General features: G+C 41.1%; 1 protein-coding gene across 6 annotated transcripts; it reads right to left on the reverse strand.

Moving 5' to 3' along the window:
- Positions 1-638: 638 nt before the first annotated feature.
- Positions 639-23301, reverse strand: BAG1 (BAG cochaperone 1). 6 transcript variants are annotated; one of them, XR_012629768.1, is made up of 9 exons: positions 23090-23286; positions 19607-19735; positions 19374-19456; positions 18555-18668; positions 17940-18047; positions 17643-17780; positions 12455-12520; positions 5001-5063; positions 3966-4034 (listed from the first exon to the last, which is right to left on the reverse strand). XR_012629768.1 is itself a non-coding variant. In XM_074875694.1 (7 exons), exons 1-7 carry the CDS (start codon positions 23130-23132, stop codon positions 3945-3947), a joined length of 630 nt encoding a protein of 209 aa, XP_074731795.1. In that variant the 5' UTR covers positions 23133-23288; the 3' UTR covers positions 639-3944. The 6 variants fall into 6 exon arrangements, 3 of the variants coding, with proteins under 3 accessions (XP_074731795.1, XP_074731814.1, XP_074731800.1); XM_074875694.1 differs by lacking the exons at positions 12455-12520; positions 17643-17780 and having other exon boundaries at positions 639-4034; positions 23090-23288; XR_012629774.1 differs by lacking the exons at positions 3966-4034; positions 12455-12520 and having other exon boundaries at positions 5028-5063; positions 23090-23287.
- Positions 23302-23483: the final 182 nt, after the last annotated feature.

Consider the following 23483-nt stretch of genomic DNA (forward strand, 5'->3'; position numbering starts at 1 on the left):
ACGGCTCCGCCCCTCGGCGTGACGCACGCCGGGTGGGCGGGGATGCAGACAAGCCCCGCCCCCAGCCTGGGTCGGGAGCGGGAAACGGGGCGGGGCTTAGAGCGGGAGGGCGGGGCGGAGTTAGGAGCCTCGCCCCGCCCCCAGCAGAGAGCCGGAGGAGAAACAAAATAATCTCAACATAGGAGCAGAATTAAATTCTCCGGCTTTATAAGGTTTTTCAGTAGTTAAGCCTTTAGAGCAACACTGTAACTAAAGAGGCACCACCATCTAAGCTGTGGGCTGCATCTCTGAATAAATTCCCAGAAAGTCCCCCAAAGATGCAAAAAATAATTAAAAAACCACAGTATATCCCATACACCCAGATCCAGGAACCCTCAGTATGCAACACAACTGTGAAAAGGGCTTTTTAAAAAGAAAAAAACCCCAAAACCCGCATCTTTTCTTTAAGCTTCAGCTTGTTGCCAATCAGGGTTACATTCCCTGCACCCCTTCGGGAGGCCTTGCACACCCAGCTGCTGTTCCCAAACGTTGCCGACTCGCCTGCACAGCGCACGCTACAACACAGCGGGCAGCCTGCATTTCCCTGCTAAAATACAGCCCATCTACAGCATTTAGTAACCACATCATGACCAAAGACAGCAGAGAACTTTCCATATTTTATTTTTATCTTTTCATTTATGATAGTACAGTAAAATAAGTTAGCTTAAAAAAAAAAAAATCTAGCCCCAAGTTCCATGGCGTCAAGTACTCCCCTCCAAACCACGTTAAAAGTCAAAAAAGCATTACACCAGGTTTACAGCGGTATTACCTTCAGGAGGACTTAGTCACAGAGGATGCCACTACAAGCAGCATATTTTAGGCTGTTCTCAGAGAGCAAGTCGCCCCACAGCTCCAGACTCTGCGGCTCCCTGAACGTTGGGTTTGGTTCGTCTCACACCAGCCTACAGGAGCTGGGGCAGAAAACGGAGCACGGAAGCATGTAATCTGATTTCCATTTTCATAGAAGACAAACTCTGTGGTAAGACATTTTGCCCGGATGGCACATCCGAGGTGTGTAAACACAGCCAGAGCAACACAGCAACTGGAAGACAATAGGGTAAGTGCAACTAAGGCAAAAAGGAGTAACTTCTCTTTTGACATGATCAGGGCAGATGGTTGGGGTAAGGAAGTGATTCAGTAGCAAAATAGGTATCATAGTACACCTAGATTACAGAATCAGTGAGAATATAGCTTAAGCTTGATTGAGATCTATGTTTACCTTTACAAATTCTGAAGAATATTTAAAAGCTCCTCTTCCTTCCCCCTCCTCCCACAATTGCCGTCTGCTGCACTTTTCAAAAGCACAGAAGTTTGCTTTCACTGAAATTTAAGGCTATTATGAAAAAAATGAAGTGTAGGACTCCTCTTTCAAAACTAAGTATAAAAGTCAATCCACTCTAGGTCTTAGATAATTCTAAATACAACCATCCATTTTCCAAAATGAATCAACTCATTTTTATATTTGGAAGACAAAAAATTGTATACTGCAGAAGTCTGTCTTCATACACATACTTCTGTCCTAGAAACCAAACACTCTGATACCAGGAGTTACCACTGTAAATTAACTTCAGCCCAGGACACCCACCCTTTGCTGAATCCAGATGTGCTGGTGGGAGAGGTTCATCATCACTCTTTTTGCCTCAAAGTACCAGATTATCGAAAGATCTACTATGGAACATCTTAAAGTTAATCTTCATGGCTTTGAGCCAGGCTTAGGACGTACTCACACAAGCACATCTCAAGCAGCAGCAGTTTCTGGGAAGGAGTGCTGGGAAGACAATGTCTGCCTATAGCCTTAGTGTTTTCACCCAAGAGAGAAAAATACAATGGAGCAGCAGAAACAGGCACAGTCCTAGCCATGATTGCAGCTCCCAGTTCTTTTCAAGGGCACAAGAGGATACTTTGCACTTTTATTATACATGCACCTGTGAAGGTTCAATGCATTAGAGGACTTAAAATTGAGAGGGTGAGGATGCTTTCCATTAAAGTGGATAATTTTGCATTCCCTGAATTAGGCAACAGTGTTGCTGGTGGCTTAAGAGTCAACTGAATCTGGTCCAGAAGCAGCACCAAGCTAGGTAGGGCCTTCACAGAAATGGCTACAACCAACTCTTACTCCTAACAAAGTGCTGGGAAAATGCAGCATGACCAGACCAGCAGCCTCGGAAAAAATATCCACAGTCCTACCAAACATACCATTTCCTAACATGATAGACAAGCTTCCTAGGAGTTTAGACCTTAAAATCCTCCACAGATGCTGAGAAGAGAGTTACATATGGAAAAAATACAACCTTGAAGAAACTGTTTAACAGTAAAAAACATGGCAAGTCCAATCTTGGTATGGTCAAAAGGCATTTTTAGAAGAAAACTGACCCTTTCTAATGCAAGGTTATCACTTCATTTGTCCAATAGTGTTTTTCACTGAAGAAATGCTCCTCCAATCACAAACATCAAAGATAATACTTTAATAATAATACTTTAGGTATTATTTAAGGTTTGTAACTTATTAGAAGTTAACACCTTTTTACACACATTTCCTATTTTCATCTTGAAAGGACAGCTAATCTTAAAACAGACACATAAGGATAAAGGCTCACTACCTAAGGGCCATTTCTAAACATCCTCAGTCTGACTCATTTGAGATGAAAGAGCTTTTTTTCCCCCCACTGAAACAGGCTCCTTACCAGTTACTACTTCGCCAGCCATTGCATTTATGACTGACCTACCGACCAGAAGTCGAAAAAGTATCAGTGAAAAAGTAACTCCCACTATAGGTACGTTAGCTACAGGCTCTGACCAAAACCTGCAAAGCTGGCTGTACCTGCTGACAATTACTATCTCCTGCAGAAGTTTATTTTTCACCTAACAGAGAAGGCTAAGCATGGCACATATCTGACTGCAAGAATCAGTCATAACCCTCAGACACACGGCATTGCTAAAATAAAGTTCTATCACTTTGTAACATGTTATAAAAATTCACTGATAACCTTAACAGACTAGAAATAATCACTGCAATTTTCCATTAAATATAGCATCATGAATTCAGTGAAATCAGACAAAAAGTTTAAAAAAAAACTTTCAAATAGCTCCTTAGTTATACCTTGCTTGAACTGAACCCTTGGTATATGAGCAGCATGAGTAATTGCATTTCATTTCCCACCATAACTCAAGATGGAACACAAACAATAAGAATAATCTATAAAAACCACAGTACATCAGAAATCTATGTAAAAAACATACATCTGTATCAAGGAGCTCAGTAACAACTTAAAGCACCACCCAAAATTAAGTACCATACATGTTACAGTACATTCCATTTATTATGACAATTTAAGGCTAAAATAGGTACCACTCCCTTATAGTCAAGCTTTCTTATATTTATAAATGCATACAAACATTAAGTAGATACAAATGCGTAGGGTTTTTTTTTATTGCTCTGAACTGTCTACTAGAATGTTCGACTTTCCCAGATGTCATCTCAGTTTGCCTTTTTCAATCAAGCTGAAGTCCTACAATTGCAACTTATGGCACTTGTACGATTATAGACCTTCTTTGATTTGAGCTGTAAATAAATTCAAAGACATATCGGACAAAATTGCCCATCGCTGCAAATTTTATAACTTAGTTAACTAAACATTCGTCCATAAGATACATAGCAATTCATCACAAAGATTATTTCTGCCATTCTTCAGGAAGGATTTTCTCTTCAAAATAATAGGTCTAACCAAGCGGCAAACAAGACAACCAGCAAGAAATGATTGACTAGTACCAGTCTAACAGACTGGGCTTTAAAAAAAAAAAAAAAAAAAAAAAAAAAAGCTAAATACGTGCTCCAAAACAAAGAGCAAACTTTTCTTCTTGCTCATAGAGCAATTAAGTTTCCTAATTATGTAGGGCAATGCCTCTCATTCTGCCAGTGCCAAATTCTTTGACTGTAGCTTGTCCATTTCTTGACCGATATTTCCTTCAATGGTATCACACTGGGCAAGAAAAACCTGAGAAGAAGAAACAAATATATGTTATTGGGGACGCAATTATAGCAATGGCAGATGCTTAAGAACAGAAACTGGAGTTTCCATCATGAATTTGAGGAAGCCAACTCAACAACCACCTTCCAGTTCAGTTTTCATAATAGCTTATTCACAATTTTGTTTACCCAGAATCCAACAGAAACATGATACTTCGTAAGACAGTAACGTAGTTGCCCATTGTCACCAGTCCTGCCACTGAAATACTCTGAGTTGATCCAAAGTTCATAAACAATAAGGATCATAAAGGTTCAGAAAAGTAGTGATTCAGTTTGGAACATGACTTTTAAACTCCTTTCTAAAACACATACTTCTGTAGCCAAGGGTGGGCGTGACAAACTTAGTCAAATCTAAAACAAACCTCCAGTTCAAGGTCTCTAAGGAAATATTGCCTGGAAATTTGTAAGCATCACACAAAAGCAAAGCAATTAAAAACCTCACCCCCCAGCACAGTTGCTCTTCTGTACAGATTTTACTTTAGAGACTTACTCTCCATAGAAAGTTAGTACATTGCAATAGAAGCTAAATTTTCCAAAGAACACCTCTAGCAAGGTCCAGCAGAAGTTACAGCTGACTTGCATCCTTGTGCCCAGACCTCCTGCATTACTCCAACCCACCAAGATATAGAAAAGGAGGAATTATCCTCTTTTCTTTACAAGTTATCAGAATTACTTTACATCATCAGGTAGCCATAAGGTCAACCACTAATGCAAATTATAAACATTATCTGAAAACAGCATGAACTACGAAAACCTGCATTTCTATATGCTGTTTTATAAAGCTATTAAATACCTCTCAAAGGGAGGTCATAAAAAATATCAATGTAAGAACAAAGACTGAAAAAAATCTAAGCTCTAACCAGCTCTCATTTTCACAAACTCTTGGTATACAAGTGCCCAGCATTAATCAAAACCAAAACCCAAAAAACCTCACCTGAACTCTTTTCACCAACCCCTTCTTTTTCAGTTTGCAATCACTGAAATTCTCTGGCAGATTCTGCAGTAAAATAAACAAACAAGTTGATGCAGCTTAATGTTAAATTAACATATTAAACTTACAGCAAAAACTGAATGTATCAAAGAATCCTCTGAACAGGCATCTTGAAAATGCCACACCTGTTCAGTGAGGATAATTACACAAGAAGGAATTTAAAAGAAAAAGTCATAAACTCAAAGTCAGGGATGCATCCATCATGATGATTGCAAAGAACTGAGTTAGCAAATTTACTACCCATCTTTAGGTAACATACAGCAACAGACCACATATACTGCTTTTGTCTACTGTGGTGTATGTTAACTGTTCTGTTGAGCTTCAACTTCAGTTTTTTTCAGAGACTATAAGATGAATTAATTTCTTACGAACACACTAACTCCATCATTTGCCATCACTAGAATGTATCACCAGTAATGCAGGCTTCGCCAGTCTAAGCTGTACATCTGATCTTCTCTGCAATCTACTCATAGAAGGCAACAGATGTGAAGTGTTACATGCTGACAGCTTTTAATTTAATTCAAACTGCATCATTTTCTGTACTCCTACCACCCAACATATTCATGTATGTCATCTTAGCAAATGTTATATGCTTTGTCCTTTTGGAGCGATGAGAAATTGGGGTGTGGGTGGGGAATGGTGCTCAGGTTTACGATCTTTTTTTGAAACAGGTAAAACACCTGTACAGATGATTATCATTACATAAAGTTTACATGAACATCCTTAGAAACATGTTCTCACTGTTGAAGATGCATAAAAATCTTGGAGTTTCTCACTGGTATACCTTTTATTTTCCACCCTCACTTCATATCAAGAATAGAGGTTTCCCTATACTGCTCTGTGTTTCATTTCAGCTAAAATGCAAGCCCCACTGGGAGGTTTAGATATATAATCTTTTATAACACTCAAAAAAAAAAAAAGGTGCTCTTTTCTTTTAGCCTCCAGCTAAACATACATAGTCTTAAATATAGGAGTCTTGCACATAACCTAATGTAGGAGTTAAAAATACACAAGACTCTACACCAAAAAAAACAGTCCATCATGGGAAGTGAAACTACAGACATCACTGAGATTCCAGGAAGTTCAGGGATCACACTGCTCCAGTATTTGTGCAATAATTAGCACACTAAGTCATATCAGACAAAGAAATAATAATCACCAGGCTTAGCATGCTTTCCCAGAACCATAGGTGAGGAGAAAACAGGCACACAACAGAGTGAGCTGGGACACATTCTTACATTTCCAAGGGCAATCAAAAGACTCTTCAGGGCCTTGGGATGGTTGGTAAGGAAATGTGGAGCACATGTAATTTTTTCCTCTATCCTTCCAGTTGCAGGCAGCGATATTGGAAGAAACAGACAGATTCTATCTATATATACATGGCTCCATGGCTGGTGTCACTGCCACAGTTTTGGATTTTTCAGTAATGGGACAGTCTACATGGCATCAGGCCTGCTGGCATCAGATGGGATTCACCTTTCCTCAAAGGGGGAAGAGGGTCTTTGTTCACAAGCTAGCGAGGCTCACTGACAGAGCTTTAAAGTAGACTTGAACAGGGAGGGGGATAATATCAGGCTTGGCCATGGCAAGTTGTGGGACAATACACCAAGGTTAGAGGAACAGGCTGCTAGCAAGGGCCCTCAGCCTGTTGCTCTGAGACATGCTGGGCACACTGCAGCACACTTAAAGTCTTGCAGAGATGAACCAGGGGCTCCTGAGGCAATAGAAGCCAACAGGGAAACACTGGTGAAATACCCTAAAGGAATTAAGGTCCAGCCAAAGTGCCTCTATACCAGTACATGCAGCATGGGCAACAAACAGGAGTTAGAAGCCACCATGCTGCAGAGTGAAGTCAGGATCCTGAATTTTTGGAAAGCAAACTTGCAGCTCTTCAAGGAGTTAGTCAGTAGGGCTCCCTGGTAAACTGCCCTTAGGCACAAGGGAGCAGAACAGAGCTGGCAGATCTTTAAAGATGTTTCCCATAGAACGCAAGAGCTCTCAATCCCCAGCTGTAAGAAATCAGGAAAAGACAGCAAGAGACCAGCATGGTTGAGTTGAGACCTGCTGGACAGACTAAAGGGCAAAAAGGAAACACACAAGCAGTGGAAGCAGGGGCAGGTATCCTGGGAAGAGTAGAGGGATGCTGGCTGGGTGTGCAGGGATTGGGTCAGGAAGGCCAAGGCACAGCAGGAGCTGACCTTGGCAAGGGACGTGAAGAACAATAAGGGCTTCTACAGGTATGTCGGCCAGAAGAGGAAACTCAGAGAAAGCGTACCCACCCTGATGAACACAACTTGCAAACTGGTAACAACATATGAAGGCAAGGCTGAGGTACTTAACTTTTTTGCCTCAGTCTTCACTGGCAACCTCTCTTCCCACACCTCTGCAGTGGATGGACCACAAGACTAGGACTGGGGGAGCAAAGCCCCTCTCACTGTAAAAGATCAGGTTTGTGACCACCTGAGGAACCTGAACCTATTTAAGTCTATGGGACCTGCTGAGATGCATCCCAGAGTCCTGAGGGAACTGGCTGATGTAGTTGCCAAACCACTCTCCATGATATTTGAAAAGTCATGGCAGTCAGGTGAAGTCCCTGGCGACTGGAAAAAGGGAAACATTGCACCCATTTTTAAAAAGGGTAGAAAGGAGGACCCTGGGAACTACTGACCTGTCAGCCTCACCTCTGTGCCTGGGAAGATCAAGGAACAGATCCTCCTAGAAGCTATGCTAAGGCACATGGAGGATGGAGGACAGGGAGGTGATTCGAATGTATTGTTGGTCAGGTTCTGCCTGACCAACCTAGTGGCCTTCTATGATGGAGTGACTACATCAGTGGACAAGGGAAGAGCTACATATGTCATCTATCTGGACTTCTGTAAGGACTTTGACACAGTCCCCCCACAACATCATTCTCTCTAAACTGGAGAGATATGGATTTGATGGAGTGACCTTTTGATAGATACGGAATTGGCTGGACGGTTACATCCACAAAGTAGTGGTCAACATCTCAATATCTGGATGGAGATCATTGACAAGTGGTGTCCCTCGGGGTCCGTATTGGGACCAGTACTGTTTAATATCTTCATCAGTGACATGGACAGTGGAATCAAATGCACGCTCAGCAAGTTTGCAGAAGACACCAAGCTGAGTGGTGCAGTTGACATGCCTGAGGGATAGGATGCCATCCAGAGGGACCTGGACAAGCTCAAGAAGTAGGCCCATGTGAACCTCATGAGATTCAATAAGTCCAAGTGCAGGGTCCTGTGCCGCAGCTGGGGCAGTCCCTGGTATCAATACAGGCTGTGAGATGAAGGGCTTGAAAGCAGCCCTGCTAAGAAGGACTTGTGGTTAATGCTGGATGAAAAGCTGGACATGAGCCGACAATGTGCATTCACAGCCCAGAAGGCCAACTATATCCTGGACTGCGTCAAAAGAAGTGTGGCCAGCAGGTTGAGGGAGGTGATTCTGCTCCTCTGCTCTGCTCTGGTGAGTCCCCTCCTGGAGTGCCATGTCCAGCTCTGGAGTCCTCAGCACAGGAAAGACATGGACTTGTTGGAGCGAGTCCAGAGGAGGACCACAAAGACGATCAGGGAGCGGGAACACCTCCACTATGAAGAAAGGCTGAGAGAGTTGGGGTTGTTCAGCCTAGAGAAGGCTCCAGGAAGACCTTATTGCAGCCTTTCAGTACTTAAAGGGAGCTTATAAGAATGATGGGGATAGACTTTTTAGCAAGGGCTGTTGCGATAGAACAAGGGGTAATGGTTTTAAACCAGAGGAGGGTAGATTTAGACTAGATAGAAGAAAGGAATTTTTTACAATGAGGGTGGTGAAACACTGGAACAGGTTGCCTAGAGAGCTGGTAGATGCCCCATCCCTGGAAACATTCAAGGTCAGGTAAGACAGGGCTCTAAGCAACCTGATCTAGTTGAAGATGTCCGTGCTCATTGCAGGGGGATTGGACTAGATGACCTTTAAAGGTCCCTTCCAACCCAAACCATTCTATGATTCTATGATTTTACTTCTACATAAACTTCAGATTTAAAATCCCTCTCGCTCCTACACTCAGTTGGAAGAAGGAATACACAATGCTGCTTCTTGTCTCCTAGTTGGAAATATGGAAGTAAGGAGACATACATGTCTCCTAGTATGGAGGTTGGAAGTGGGAGTAACTACTACTACATTAACCTCTTCCCAGGGTCAGTTTTTTTGGTTTAATTTGTTAGTTTGCTTTTGAAAGATGGTTAAGAGAAAGAATCTTCTGTTCCTGTTGTTCTAGCTTCCATTTCCGCTGCTCCAGAACTAGTTTTCCCACATAGCAGCATTAAGCTGGATAAAACTTGTATCAACTTTTAACACTTCCCTTTGAGATCAGAAAAGATATTTCCCTTGCAGAGAACTTCTATGTCAAACTGCACCTCCTGAAACAGAAGCAGACCAGACATACTTCTTTCAGGTGGGAAAATGATTATCAGCATCAGAGGCAAAGAGAGGTCAGTATGCAGATTAAGGGAGATAGCCTTCCAAATGCAAACTGGTGCAGGTTATCTTACAGACGGGGACAGAAATGTCTAAAAAACAAGTTATGGGTTTTGGCTTTTTTCTAATTGATGTTATTCCTCTTATTACCCAAAACACTCTTCAGTTTATCCTAAGATGCATTTCATCACCTGTCTATCCTTTCCAAACTCTCTTGTTTTGTGAGAAGAAGTAGTTTTGAAAATAAGTTACTAGGTTAATGCCAGAAAGCTGTCATGCACAATATAAATTCTCCTACAGGAGCCTGTTCTACGCTAGTCTCTTTGTTCATTTACGTAATGAATGGGAATGGCCTCAAGTTGTGCCAGGGAAGGTTTAGACTAGATATTAGGAAGTATTTCTTTATAGAACGGGTTGTTAGGCGTTGGAAAGGGCTGCCCAGGGAGGTGGTGGAGTCCCCATCCCTGGAGGTGTTTAAGAGTAGGGTCGACATAGAGCTGAGGGACATGGTGTAGTTGGAAACTGCCAATGCTAGGTTAATGGTTGGACTAGATGATCTTCAAGGTCCTTTCCAACCTAGACGATTCTGTGATTCTGTAATGTCACCTTACTTCCTTGGATTTACAGCACAGGATAGGTTCAGAAGCTGTTATTAGTTTTTCAACAATGGTCTGCCTACAATGAAAACTCCTTTTTACTAGGTGACATAAGTCTATTTTCCCAAGTACAGCTTTTTTAAATTGTTCATTTCGGAAGCTACTTTGCTCTTTACAAAGTGTATTTTCTAGTACTGTGTACTGCAATAAGCCCTTGCTCACTGTAGCATGCTAAACCTGCATGTCTCCTCCCAATAAGCAGAACACTCTGAAAAGGTTGTATTACATGCTTTTCCTTAAGAAAAGACATTACAAAACAATTGAGAAGTTAGTTTAAAGATGTGTGTGAATTCTCTTCAAACACTGGTTCTAGTTCACAAATTAAAAAAGCAGTCTTCAGAGTATTTATAGTTGTCACAGGGGAAAAAAAATTCAAAAAATATTATAGTTACATGAACTATTCTAAGGGATCTTAGACATAGGACCCTGTAACCAAGCGAGAAACATTCCTATTTTTCCCTTGGTTTTCAACAACACAATTCACTTTTTAAAATGAACAAAATATGACGAGAAACATTTCACATAGAGAGAGTATTTGATGCATACTATTTTGACTCCAGATACATAATAGCCTGAAAAAACAAAGATCGGTTAGGCCTAATTATTAATGGCTGATTCTCACCAGAAAATGAAGATGCTATATCACTGTGGCAGAAATTCTTCTATGCCTTGAAGTTTTCCATGACTTGGAATTTCTTAATAACCAAAAAAAAAATGAAATTACGCACTAGCTCAGTTACACTGCCCATCTCCATTTGCTAAGTACTTATTTCAGACTGTATTTTCTGAAAGAGATTCTGGCCTACTGTGTTGGGTTTGTGTGTGACAGGTTTTTGGTAGCAGGGCAGGGGGCTACAGAGGTGGGTCCCATGAGAAGCTTCTCAAAGCTCTGCCGGCTCAAAGTCAGACCCACCTCTGGCCAAGGCTGGGCCAATTAGCGATGGTGGCTGTGCCTCTGTGATAACATATTTAAGAAGGGAACTTAAGTTGTGAGGAGAAGCTATAAGGGAGATACCTCTGCAAATACCAAGGTCAGTGGAAGAAAGGAGGAGGAGGAGGCGGTGCGCCAGAGCAGAGACCCCCCCCTGCAGCCTGTGGAGAGAGGACAGGCTGTGCCCCTGCAGCCCACGGAGGTCCATGTTGGAGCTAATGCCCACCTGCAGCCCGTGGAGGACTCCACACGGGAACAGGTGGCTGTGCCTGAAGAAGGCCGGGACTCTGAGGGAAGCCTGTGCTGGAGCAGTCTGTTGCTGGGAGCACTGCAGCCCGCGGTGGGAACACACGCTGGAGCAGTTCATGAAGAGCTGCAGCCCATGGGAGGGACTCATGTTGAAGAAGTTCACAGAGGACTGTCTCCCATGAGAGGGACCCCTCGCTGGAGCAGGGGAAGCGTGTGAGAAGTCCTCTCCAAAATGAGGAAAGAGCAGTAGAGACAACGGGTGATGAACTGACCGCAACCCCCCTCCACTGCACCTCTGGAGAGGAGGAAGTAGAGAAACTGGGAGCAAAGCTGAATCCAGGAAGAAGGGAGGTGTAAGGGGAAGGTGTTTTAAAGATGTGGTTGTATTTCTCGCTGTCCTACTCTGATTGGTAAATTAAGTGGTGGTGGTGTTCAAATTAAACTGATGTTCTTTTATTCTTCCCCAATAGAGTCTGTCTTTTGCCTGTGTCCATAATGAGTGAGTTCATCCCTCCCTGTTCTTGTTCCAAGCCTTTTATTGTATTTTCTCCTCCCCAACTCTGAGGGGGAAGGAGTGAGGGAGTTGCTGCGTGGTGTTCAGTTGCCCTCTGGGCTCAAACCAGGACACCTATGCAAGTATTCCTACCAATCTGAAATAGCAAATTAACAAACAATTTTCTGTCATCAGAATAGGCTTAAGTTAACTGTCAATAGCAGACATGGAACTCCAGCTGGGCTTACCACACAAAGTCTGTTTCTAAAACAGATATTGGTAACTGGAGGAAACTTTGAAATCTGAGTGTAGAGAAGACATTTAGACTATTTCTACTTTTGACAACATTTTTCAAAATGGTTCTTTTTAACTATATCTGTGAGTGCAAACTCCTATGCTTGCTTGCACACCCTCATAGCTTTTTTGTTGGGGATTTTTTAAATTACATCTTGTAATCCCCTTGGCAGAGACACGGAATTGGAAGGCCTAAATGTACTAACGTATCAAGCTGCTTAAAGGGTCTTTTGCAATCAAATTAGTAAACTTTACATATCTTAACATCAAATTAAATCTCACAGTCTCTCTGTTTTACCTTAGTCAGCTTATGTCTCCTCTCCAGGAATACGTTGTCCAACTATTCAGGGTTTAACAGGTGAAGCTGGCAATAAACCTTAAGTCACAATAACATTTCCATATTTAATTAAAATCAAATTTAGTTAAAGAAGGAGTAGCTTAAGCCTAGGCAGTGCTTATGCAAAACTCTTGCCAAATCTACATTTTGGTGCTAACATTGCTTGCAGAGCAGTCGTTTGGATTAGTATACGGCTTTCTACTGCACAGCATATTCTTACTTCTATAGCAGGTCTCCTCTTTGCATTGCACTTTCTCTGTGACAAAACCCTGCTCAAGTCTCACAGTCCTTGGTCTATGTGGTCTTAAACTTTCAAAAGTGACTGCAGTGCTGGCTTCACCCCAGCAACTTCTGTAGAAGTCCTGAACACAGGTTCTTTATCCTCCCCCCATCCACCCAGAAACAGAGCCCGAGTCCCCCTGTGACTGGTGACTATCTCCCACCCCACACCCCCGAAATCAGAATTAACCACATCTCTTTGAGAGTTTTCACCCTGCACATACACTGACAAGATGCACTGCAGACACACACACATTATGTCCTCGAAGACTCATCTTCTGTACGCACAACACTCATGCTTACACAAGAGATCCTTAAAACCAATCACCGTTTACACAGTAATAAATACATGCACGTGCGTTTTCTTGCCTGTAAAGCCTCTCTATTCTTGAGTGTTCTTTTAACTATGAACCCATCATCCCCCTCTCCCGAGCACAGCTTCTTATGAAATACAGACTCTCTTGTCATTTCCTTCCCCTCTCCCAGCTGGTCTCCTAATAAAACCACCTCCCTTTGCTGCAGAACATCGCCTTCAGTTCTGCTCAAGTTCCATTTGTTTTGGAAGTGTTTCCAGTAACGATTTTTAAGCTTTGTGTTACCACCACATCTTTGCTCTCCTCTTTGGTTTTTTCTTATTTCCCAAACCACAGACCCCAGTAGATAATATCTGATGCCTGAATCCACTTTATAGAAGTGTAGTCAGTTAATAAACAAAACAAATGCTAGTCAAATTTATTATTTATGACTATCTTACCAGAACCAAAGGGACACCATTCTTAAAACAGGCAAACTCCTACACTAGCAGTCACTAGCTCTAATAGCTAGAAACATTTTTGGTTTGTTATCGAATTGCTTAAAAAAATAAAAATTACTCTGCTGCACATGGCACCAATGTTAATCAGTTGCAAAAAAGGATTTTTTGCTGACACTCCATCCATCTAATAAGTGGTTCTTTTGTTAGTTTCTTTTAAAAACCCAAACCATAGTTACTTTCGTGTGTAGTTTTTATTGACTACCAGCCTTTCACTTTCTTTTAAACTTATTGTTAAATAAATTGGTAAATTGGGTAAGCACATTATGTTGACACTGAATCTTTTTCACCTAAGTAGACATCCATGCAGCTTCTTTAAAAGCAGCTATTAAATGGCAGCATTTGTCAACAGGTTTTCTGAATGCAGTAGTGGCAACTAAGTGTTCTATCCTCACTGAGGGATAATAGTATTTTCATGCTCCCTGTGCTTTAGAAAATTTTTCCTCTGAAGCTTTGATTTTGTGTTTATGATTCATGCTAAGAGATTTCAGAATTATAATAAGAAATGCTTATCAAATGTTTATTAATCCAGATAAATTCAAAGGTTTAGTAGTAAGTTCTCATCTTACTATAAGTGGCAAAACTTCCCAGAAGCCTGGGAAATGTTTATTACAGGCATAATGATGTTCTTTTCAGAATACTTCTTTCTTTTAATCCTTGAAATGTTAATTTGGTATTGATTTACTTTGACAAGTATAGCAGGGACAAGCAGACAGTGAAAAATGCTTCATCAGAACAGTTACTTAAGTAAGTTTTACAGAGGGATTATAACCAAAAACAATCCTCAGGAAAGGAGAAAGGGCCACCAGAACATAATTACAAGTTGGTAATGTTATCAATGTCCTCAATACTGATACATGCAATTTGACAGGTGATTTTGTCATGAGTTTATGTAAACAAAATCGGTGAGTGGTACTTCAGAGAGAAAGCTTTTTTTTCAGTTGTCAGAACAATCTGTTCTCTGCAATATTGTCTTTCTAGATTACAAATCTGCCATTTAATAAGAAATCATCACGAGAATAAAGTAACCTCTCAGATTGCAATACTGGTGACAGACCATGTGAATTAGAGCAGGCTCACAAGTAGTACATGGTATCATGACTGTGGATTTAAATTTTCCTACTGATCTCAGAAAAGCTCTTTTTTTCTTGAAAAAGCCTTTCAGTTATTTAAAAAACTATGCCAGCTGATCAAGTCAAGAATTCTGTGTTCTACTCAGTAAGATTTGTAGTAAGTAGTGTTCTTTAAATTTTACTCCTGGATCAAATTTTTTAACTGCTGAAATCAATGATACTTCTGGTGATGCACACACACAAATCTTCAACTGTTGAACATTATTCGATTTGTATTCCTCCCGAAGAAAACTTCAAAGATCTGGGGAATGGGAACATTTGACTGTGTTGCAACACTCAAAAATTTGTAAGATGCTCGTAAGATCCCTCCACCCTTCCTGTTGTGGAAGCAGTAGCTATTTAAACACACTGAATGTTAAAATATTTAAGTTACAGCTACTCTACCCAAAAGCATCCCTTCAAGACTTTCACTCCAAACCTCTGGCAGCGACAACACTGTATTTTTCCTCTACCACCCCAACACTGTATGACTGCTGACCTACTTCTCCACTCCTAAATCGCTTCTGAAAAATTCACAGTTGTTGAACACATGGAGTATAGTAAAAAGGAGTATTAGTTGCAAACTCCGCTCCTCTAACTAATGAGTTAGCCTGCTAACAGTAAGAGGGTGACACCCCTAGAATAAATAGAAAACAATATGCAGGTTTCCTCACCCTTAGCTCTCTATAATCATACAAATCTCATTCTGTATCAAGCTACGTGTTTGATTGATCCAAACAATGTATGACAGCCAAGATACTTTAAAGAGCCTTCACAAAAATTCTGCCAAAGAAACAAACTGGAACATTTATAGTGTGAGCTTGCTGGTATGTTTCACTTCTACAATGCATCCATTCTTCTGTCTTAGCAGAAAACAGGTCACTCAGTCACTTTTTTTCCCTTATCTGTTTTTAACATGCTGTTGATTGAATCAATAACACAGATGTCATATAGATATATGGTCAATAACATTCAAGAGATTTGTCAGAACTTGATTCTACTTGGCTAACAAAAAGAATACTAAACACTGTATAAAACTATTCTGAGATACAGATAAAATACTTTCTAGAAGCTTTATGCTTTACCACTTTTTACCTCAGTGGAATCCATTTACTGTTCACATACATACCTCATTACTGTTCTGTGTTACTGCCTCTGTACATTGCACAACTACAGTACAGCTAAGTAATATCTCAGGAAGTTGATGGCCTGTTCATCTGATCTCACGTAATACCAGTACACTGAACAGCTACATTTCATGTAAAGATTCCACCCAACCACACACATCTCATCTGCAAGATTTCGCAGTTCAGTTTTCATGACGAAAACCACAGCCACCCTTGTATATTAAAACAAATAAATATGGATTTTGGCATGTGTAACGTAGCATCGATCACTGGCAATAAAAACCCTCACTTATTTCTTGCTTTAAAAAAAAAAAAAAAAATGAGGCTTGTCAATGTCATAGACTCTTATACAACAAAGTAACAAACAACTATTATAAATATTAAAAGATACGAATTATATTAGTTTTAGCTCTGGCTGCTCCACTTCCACAAGAGACAAGACTGAGGCACAGGGACTCTATTATTTCCTAAATCTAAACATGAAGTCACTAGGTTGTACGCCTTCTAAAGACTTGTACTAAACCTGAAAGTCCCTCATCCAGTACTATTTAGAGCATTTTGGATAAGGAGATAGATAACAGCATGCTTTCCGTTTAAGCCATGCAAAAAGTACCAGAACCAAAAGTAAACTTGGGAAATTCAGTTTGGATTAATTAGGAAGCAGTGAAAGGGTGTTTCAAGGCTGCTTGCTAAGTTCCAGAACTGTACACCAGCATACAGGTACTGACTTTTTTCTAAATAGGACTTAGCACCAGAAATTGAAGGGATCAGAAATAAGCTTTAATCCCATCCAATTGAAATAGTTGTCACCTTACTGCTATTTTCATGATAACACATAGTACATCTGTCACTTCAAACAGGGAATCAGTTATACAAAGTCTGTATGCCTAACAGCATTCAAGAACTGTCATCAAAGTATTTTCCTCTATGAGGCAGAAAAGGAAAGAGAAATTTTAAGACTTTAAAATATTTAGCATATTACAATTTTAAAATTTAAAAAAAAAAAATTAAGAACTGTTGGCTATAACAAACAGCAAAGGCTAGTTTACCATTAAAGGTTCACAATATGAAAGGAGGAAGTAAGTTAATGAGTTCCCCACCATTCCTAGGAACACATTCATATTGTATAGCATTTGATGATGGCCAGTTCACATTTTTACTCTTTTATTCTGCTGATGAGCCTTTTCAGGTGTCCATCAATTAATCTACATTTGGTTCACCAATTATAGGCATTTGTACGGAATCTTTCTGAAACAATCCCATAAAGGGTCATTGTGCAAAGGAGTAGACCCAAAGACATCACTACCACAGAAAAGCAGCATTTTTCCTTCAGAGGAGGATATTATGATCATGATATGCAACATAATTACATAATGAAGTTTACAGAGAATGACCAGCAAACAGAGAAACAGAATAAGGAAATACCCTAGCTGTCACAATCTTGTATTTATCTCTGTGCAAGTCCCCTATTCTCACCTAGCTCTCACCTACTGCATGATACAGGAAGATATATATCATACTCTGGAAATATGCTGTAAGGTTATGATCCATTAATGACTGTGAAGCACTTGGATATACCCCAGTACATTCCAGAGAAAGAAGCCAGTCCTCAACATGCAGGCATCTCAAATAAAAGTACTGCCAGTCCACCTACGACTGACCAGAAAATTCTTCAGTCTTCCAAGACCTCGTTGTTCCTATGGGATATAGAATACAAAGTGTATCTGGCTTTTTTCCCCAGACCTTTATTGTTACCATGAAGTTTTAACATGAAAGTTTGCCAAGACAAACTAAAAGGGTAAAACTCGAGTAAAGGATACCCATTTCATGTAGTCTTAACAGGGTGCTGCCCCAAATGAAGCTCTTCTGTAGAATGGGGATGCATACACAGGCATTAATGTCACCATTTAGAAAGAGATGCTGCCAAGTAGTCTTTTGGAGACATACAGGGGCAAAAGCTGGATATTAAAGAAAAAATGAGCAAACCAATTAACTAATTTTCAAAGCTAAAATAAATTTTTTAGTATTTTAAAATATGAAATAAGTTACAAGATAGATATATTCTTAACACTAAGTTTCTGTTGGGATTTGACCCTCTTCTGTGTTTATTTACTTACAACGGCATCAATCTGTTCCAGGGTCTTCATGAACTGCTCTGCAGTCCCTTTTATCCTCTTGTCCAGCTGTTTTAGTGCTTCTCCTTGGAGGTCCTTTGCTAAAAATCCCTGAGGAGGAAAAAGAGGGAAGGAAAGGTAAAATTATTCCATACCCTACAGAATGCTCATCTTAGAAAATCTGTCAATCCACCACAGAAGAAAACATCTTTTACTACTTCTGTAGTTTCAAGTATGATAGGGACTCCAATCTCAATCTGTGTTCTATCGATCCTTGAAATGCTAAATGCAAGATCTGCTAGGTTTACTTAAAAGATTAAACAAGTAACATACATTCTCCTTTGGACTCTGAAGAGAACTCTATGTTTTTCCAGATCTAAAGAATAAAATTTATCCAATATGAAACAGTATTTACCTTTTTCCAAACAGTGCCATGTCTCTATTTTAAAAATTCATAAACAGCATTTGAAATTCAGTAAGAATTTTACAGGACCCTTGGACAGTTAGGAGAGGCAGCCTATTACTGACTACTCAAAACCTTTAAACAGTATTTTTTTTAAATACATATACCTACAGAGTTGTTTTGCAAAGTTATAAAATGATACAAAACTGGCATACCTTCTGGATACTTGTGAACTCTTTATTAACTTCCTCTAACTTATTAGCTATTTGCTCCACTGACTTCTCCAAATCTTTTAACTTCTTTAATTCAGCCTCTTCTTCTGGACTATTCTGTGTATTCAAAAGTACAACATTCACAACTATGGAACAAATAGAGTCACTATGCAGCTAAAAAGCAGCAACAGTGGTGATACAGACATAAAGGTTTCTGTTGATTTAAAATACATGCTACACTGTGGTTATTCTTTCCATATTTTAATACCCACCAAATAAGCTTCTTCCAAAGCTTAAGTATAAATACAGTCAAAGCAGCAATGTATATAAACACATTAAATGAGATGAATTTGAAGGGAAAAATGAAAAGTGCAAACTTTTTTTTTGTTAGCTTAGCATCTTTAAAGTAGAGGTAACATTTATATCATGAGATATTACCTTGTCCACTACTTGGCAAAGCCAGTCACAAGTCATTTCACTAGCAATAACCAGCAGACTCATTAGCTACAGTTTTTTTTTTTAAACCAGAAAAATAAGATGAGCAGATAAGGTCATCAGTGCACAGAAGGTTCATAAGCACTGACAAGCAACACATTAGGCAGAATTTTGTCAATAATGTAAGGCAGAAGTCAGTCAACGTAATTTCAGAAATGTACAAACTGCAGAGTTACTTGCAGTACAACGTGAGATTGAACTCAACTTTGTGGGTAGGTATACAATATAAAGTTTATGTTGAAACCTGTTTCTGTGTTCAGCAGCTGAATCACTGACAGAAATTACCATAATTTAAGAAAAAAAAAAGAGTCCAAAGGCAACACTTACCCTTTTCCCAATCAACATGACTTTACAACCATTTTTAACACCAAGTGCCGACAATGGTTGTTCCAATTCTTTCAGAGACTTTCCTAAATGGAAAATGAGAGAGGAAAAAACTGTTAAAATATAGTTAGTGACATAAGAATGTCTTTTTGAAGACATTCAAAACATGGGACACCTGAAAGTGACTAAGATGAAAGGTATCATCTGTAAGAAACATTGACAGATTTATAAGTTACCTTTGTATATCAGTTTCTGAAAATGAACTGGAACTCCAGTGACTTGTTCAATAAGCACAGCCATGTCTTGTAGTGTAGGTTCACCATCTTCTTGTTGAGAAGCAACCTGAATACTGTGTTTTTCATTACCTAACAAAAACAGAGTAACAGTAATACTTATTGTTACCTAGAAAATATTACAGGGAATCTGTTTCTAATATTCATTTTCATTAATGCAGAAAGTTCTCAAATCACCAATTCTCATGCACAATCGTAATTCTTAATCAAAGGATTCTACTGCATTTCCTTCCTCTTGGAATGACTTACCTCAGCTGAAAGTTTTGTTTTACATTCTAACAACCTGAAGAGTTCGATTAGGCATATTCTGCTGGCGTAATGATCCTGCTAAATATTATTCCCCACCTCTTTTAAGAGTGCACATGGTGTCTAGACATCCCACAAGCTAAAGCATGAAAGCCCACACCTTCCTGATGTATTCCATTTCCTACTTCTAGGAATTTTTAATGGCATGAGTCTTGGGGAATTTGACACAATTTATTACTTCCTTTGCTCCCTACTCCTCATACATGAGAAGCAAGCGATCCATACCTACCCTGTCTCCTCTCTACCAGGCATCTGAGAGAATTCTCACAGTCCAAAAATTATTTTTCCCCATAATACTGCTGATATGCAGCCTTAACCACCTTGAGAAGTCTCAGCCTACATGTCACCTTCCACTTACAGAACATCCTATTCAGACTCCCTAAGATTACTTTCATGCAAACGGCAGGAAGTTCTTAGAAAAGATGACTATGTCTCTTGATCCCTGCTTTGCAACAGACCATTTCTATAACCCGCTGCTCCCACACACTTAAGGCCTGTCAGTCTGAAAGCACCCACAGGAATCAGCCACCACTGGCTGCAAGGGAAATCAAGACAGGCATTTTTTACTTTGCAGGAAGAGACAACTCTAACAAATACCAGAAAGAAAACTATCTTCATGCCACTAATTTGAAATGCATTTATCTATTACAAAGAAAAGTGCTAGAAATATCAATTTTAAGATGTTCCAGTCTCCCAGAATCATGTGACAAGTGACACTGTGGCCTCAAAATCTCGCAAGCTTCCAACAATATTTCTGAATTCCAAAACGGTTTTAAGCTCAAATCACATTATACAAACTGTTCCCAAGCATCTTCCGTAAATAGACCCTTCTTCCCAATTTCTTTTAGGGAAAAAAAAAAAAAAATTTAGGTCCTAACCTCGGTTTATTTCAGAATGTTGTTTTGACATATACAGCTGCTTTGTGTAAGGGCTGTGTCTGTCAGCAGTTGAGAAAAAAAACAACTACACAAATAAACAGCAAATAGGGAAGAGAACACCAGAAGTTTGCCTACCAATAGAAACAGTTTTAATTACAAATTATTTGTACCACTTTGGGCAGACTGTAACAAAAATTTTACTGTAAATTCACAGCAGAATGACATCACCATGAAAAATACCTCATGGGTTAGAATGGTATCATAGCTTATTTTTTGCTTCAGTAAGTGACAATACTAATTTAAAGTAACCACTAGTGCAAAATTCCAATATCTTTTTTTTTTAAAAAAAGCCTAAATACATTTTAAAACCAGGTCAAGTCAATTTCTTGCATATTGTCAAGTGATACATGTGGGTCTACTACCATTCCCTTTCTTAAACCTTATTTCCATCCTTCCCCACTTTCACTCACACATGCAAAACTTTAACAAAAACATTTGTGCTAAGTAGTAAACAAGCATCTGAGAGCAACAGGTACAAATCAGACAGCCAAAGTCCAAGATGAACAATGCCTTCTATTTGCTATTTATTAATGGCAAAGTAATTACCAGATAAGAAAACAATTGGAAAAAGACTCACAGATAAGAAGACTGCTGGCAAACATCAAGATGTTGTAATTATATAAATAAATTAATCTAGTTAAGTTATTGTCATCTTTGCAAATGAAAACCCTCAGATCAAATGGAGCTCTCTGAAGGCATCAATGAGCACATGAATCATAAAAATTCAAACCAATTATTCCACAAAGTTCCTCACCAAAGACTCAAATAAAACTGCCAGGTGATAAAGGAAATATTTCCACCAAATAACGTAAGTTTGAAAACACAAATGAGCAAGCAGAAATAAACAGTAAGCTCTAAAGGTGGAAAGAACATCACCAACACAGTGCAAAAGGAACAGGAATTGAATTTATTATTCACCAATTAAAAAATAATCCATAAAAAATTAACAAGTTTTGTTAACAAAAATCGGATGATTAATACCTTGCTGATTTAATACCTTACTATCCTTCTCATTCCTCCTACTGCCTCACCTAGATCCACTTCATCAAAATTTAACCACGGTATTTCCCATCTTATCTTTAGGAACTGGGGAGTCCAGGCTATTCTTACTTCTTTGCAGTAACTTTTTATACTTATTTGCAGACTTAACCGCATCTTCCCTTCCACCACCTTCTCCCTCCTCCTATTTCTCCTTCCCGATGAAAAAAAAGCTCAATCATGACAGCTGGCCTTTGAGTTTCATCAGATCAGCACCCAACTGTCCTATGGAAGAAACCACCCCTTTCTGTTGCAATCCTGCATCTCACTAATGGCAATCGTTCGAGCTTATTCAACAAACAAAAAGAGAGCCAATCGGGTAGCACCTGCTTTTAACATACCACGCTGACTTCAGTGATATATTCCATCTAAATGAAGATTACTACCAAAAACGTGACCTCTGCCCTGTGCTCTCTGGCAAGGCCAGCCTCGTCACCTGCTCCCACCGTCGTCCTTACAGCAGATCTACCCCCGGGCAGCGAGTTAGACCATTTTATAGGTATGGAAAAATTTTTTTTTTCTTGTCCTTCTGTTGGATCAGCTTACATGATCCAGTTTGAGGGAGGCAGTGGGAAGGTGCGGCTGATAGAGGAGAGAAACCTTACGGTAGCAGCCGGGATCGAGACCAGGCGAACCGGAGGGTGAGCCGTGTCCCCCTGAGGCCCGGGTAGACCCGGCGAGGCCGGGGAGGCTGCCGCCATCCAGCTGACAGCCGCAGCTCCGCGCAGGCGCCGCCGCCCGGCGGCAGCTCCGGCATTTTCTGTCTCCCGGAGGCTTTGCGGAACTCGGGCTCTCAGGCGCCAAAGGCAGCCACAAGCCACGCACAGCGCCCCGCCCCCCCCCGCCGCCCGCGCGTTTCCCGCCTGCCCCCGGCGCCCGGGGCAGCCACGGGACCGCCCGCCCCGCAGCGCCGGGCTACCGCTACCGGCCGAGGCGAGGTGCACGGAGAGCGGGGGCGGCAGGGAAGGGCGGCACCCCCCGAGGCCGGGGCCCGACCCGCACGGTCCCGCCGGGGGCCGAGGCACCGGGGCCAGCTCGGGGTACGTGCCGCCGGAGAAGGAGCCGCGGGCCGCGCTCGGCTCGGCAGCAGCTGAAGGCGACACCCCCCTGCCCGCCCTCCCTCCCTTCCTCGGGCGGCTCTTACTGTAAGTGACGGTGACGGTAACCGGGGCTCCGGGCGCCGCCATCTCGCCCCGCCACAAGGAAACCGTTCTGCGGGCGCATCCGGGGGCGCGCCGGTAGGGCGTCACTTCCGCCCTAGAGCCCACCCCCTCTCCAGCCGGGAGGGGTGGAGCAGCAGGGCCGTGACGTCAGCGGGCGCCCATGGCGAGCTCCCCCCGAGTTGCTCTTTACCGGCGTCATCGGCGGGGGGACGGCGGTAGCCGTCGGGTCGGTAATTAGCGAGAGGAAGCAATCAAGCGCCCTAGGGAGGAGGGGCGGCCGCCACCAACCGGCAGCGCCGCCCCAGCACCCAACCTCGGCCTGACGGCTCCCGAGCCCAGCCTCAGACCTGCGGCGGGCGAATTAAAACCAGCAGC

Source organism: Strix uralensis, chromosome 1, assembly GCF_047716275.1.
Source record: "Strix uralensis isolate ZFMK-TIS-50842 chromosome 1, bStrUra1, whole genome shotgun sequence".
Classification (NCBI taxonomy): domain Eukaryota; kingdom Metazoa; phylum Chordata; class Aves; order Strigiformes; family Strigidae; genus Strix; species Strix uralensis.

What these genes read in the sequence shown, in the direction of transcription:
- BAG1 (XM_074875694.1), bottom strand. Translation starts at nt 23,132, where the DNA reads ATGGCGGCGCCCGGAGCCCCGGTTACCGTCACCGTCACTTACA. An exon ending in TCAGAAACTGATATACAAAG is followed by an intron (nt 19,457 to 19,606) that starts GTAACTTATAAA and finishes TTTTCCATTTAG; the next exon opens with GAAAGTCTCTGAAAGAATTG. An exon ending in TGGAACAGATTGATGCCGTT is followed by an intron (nt 5,064 to 17,939) that starts GTAAGTAAATAA and finishes ATTTTACTGCAG; the next exon opens with AATCTGCCAGAGAATTTCAG.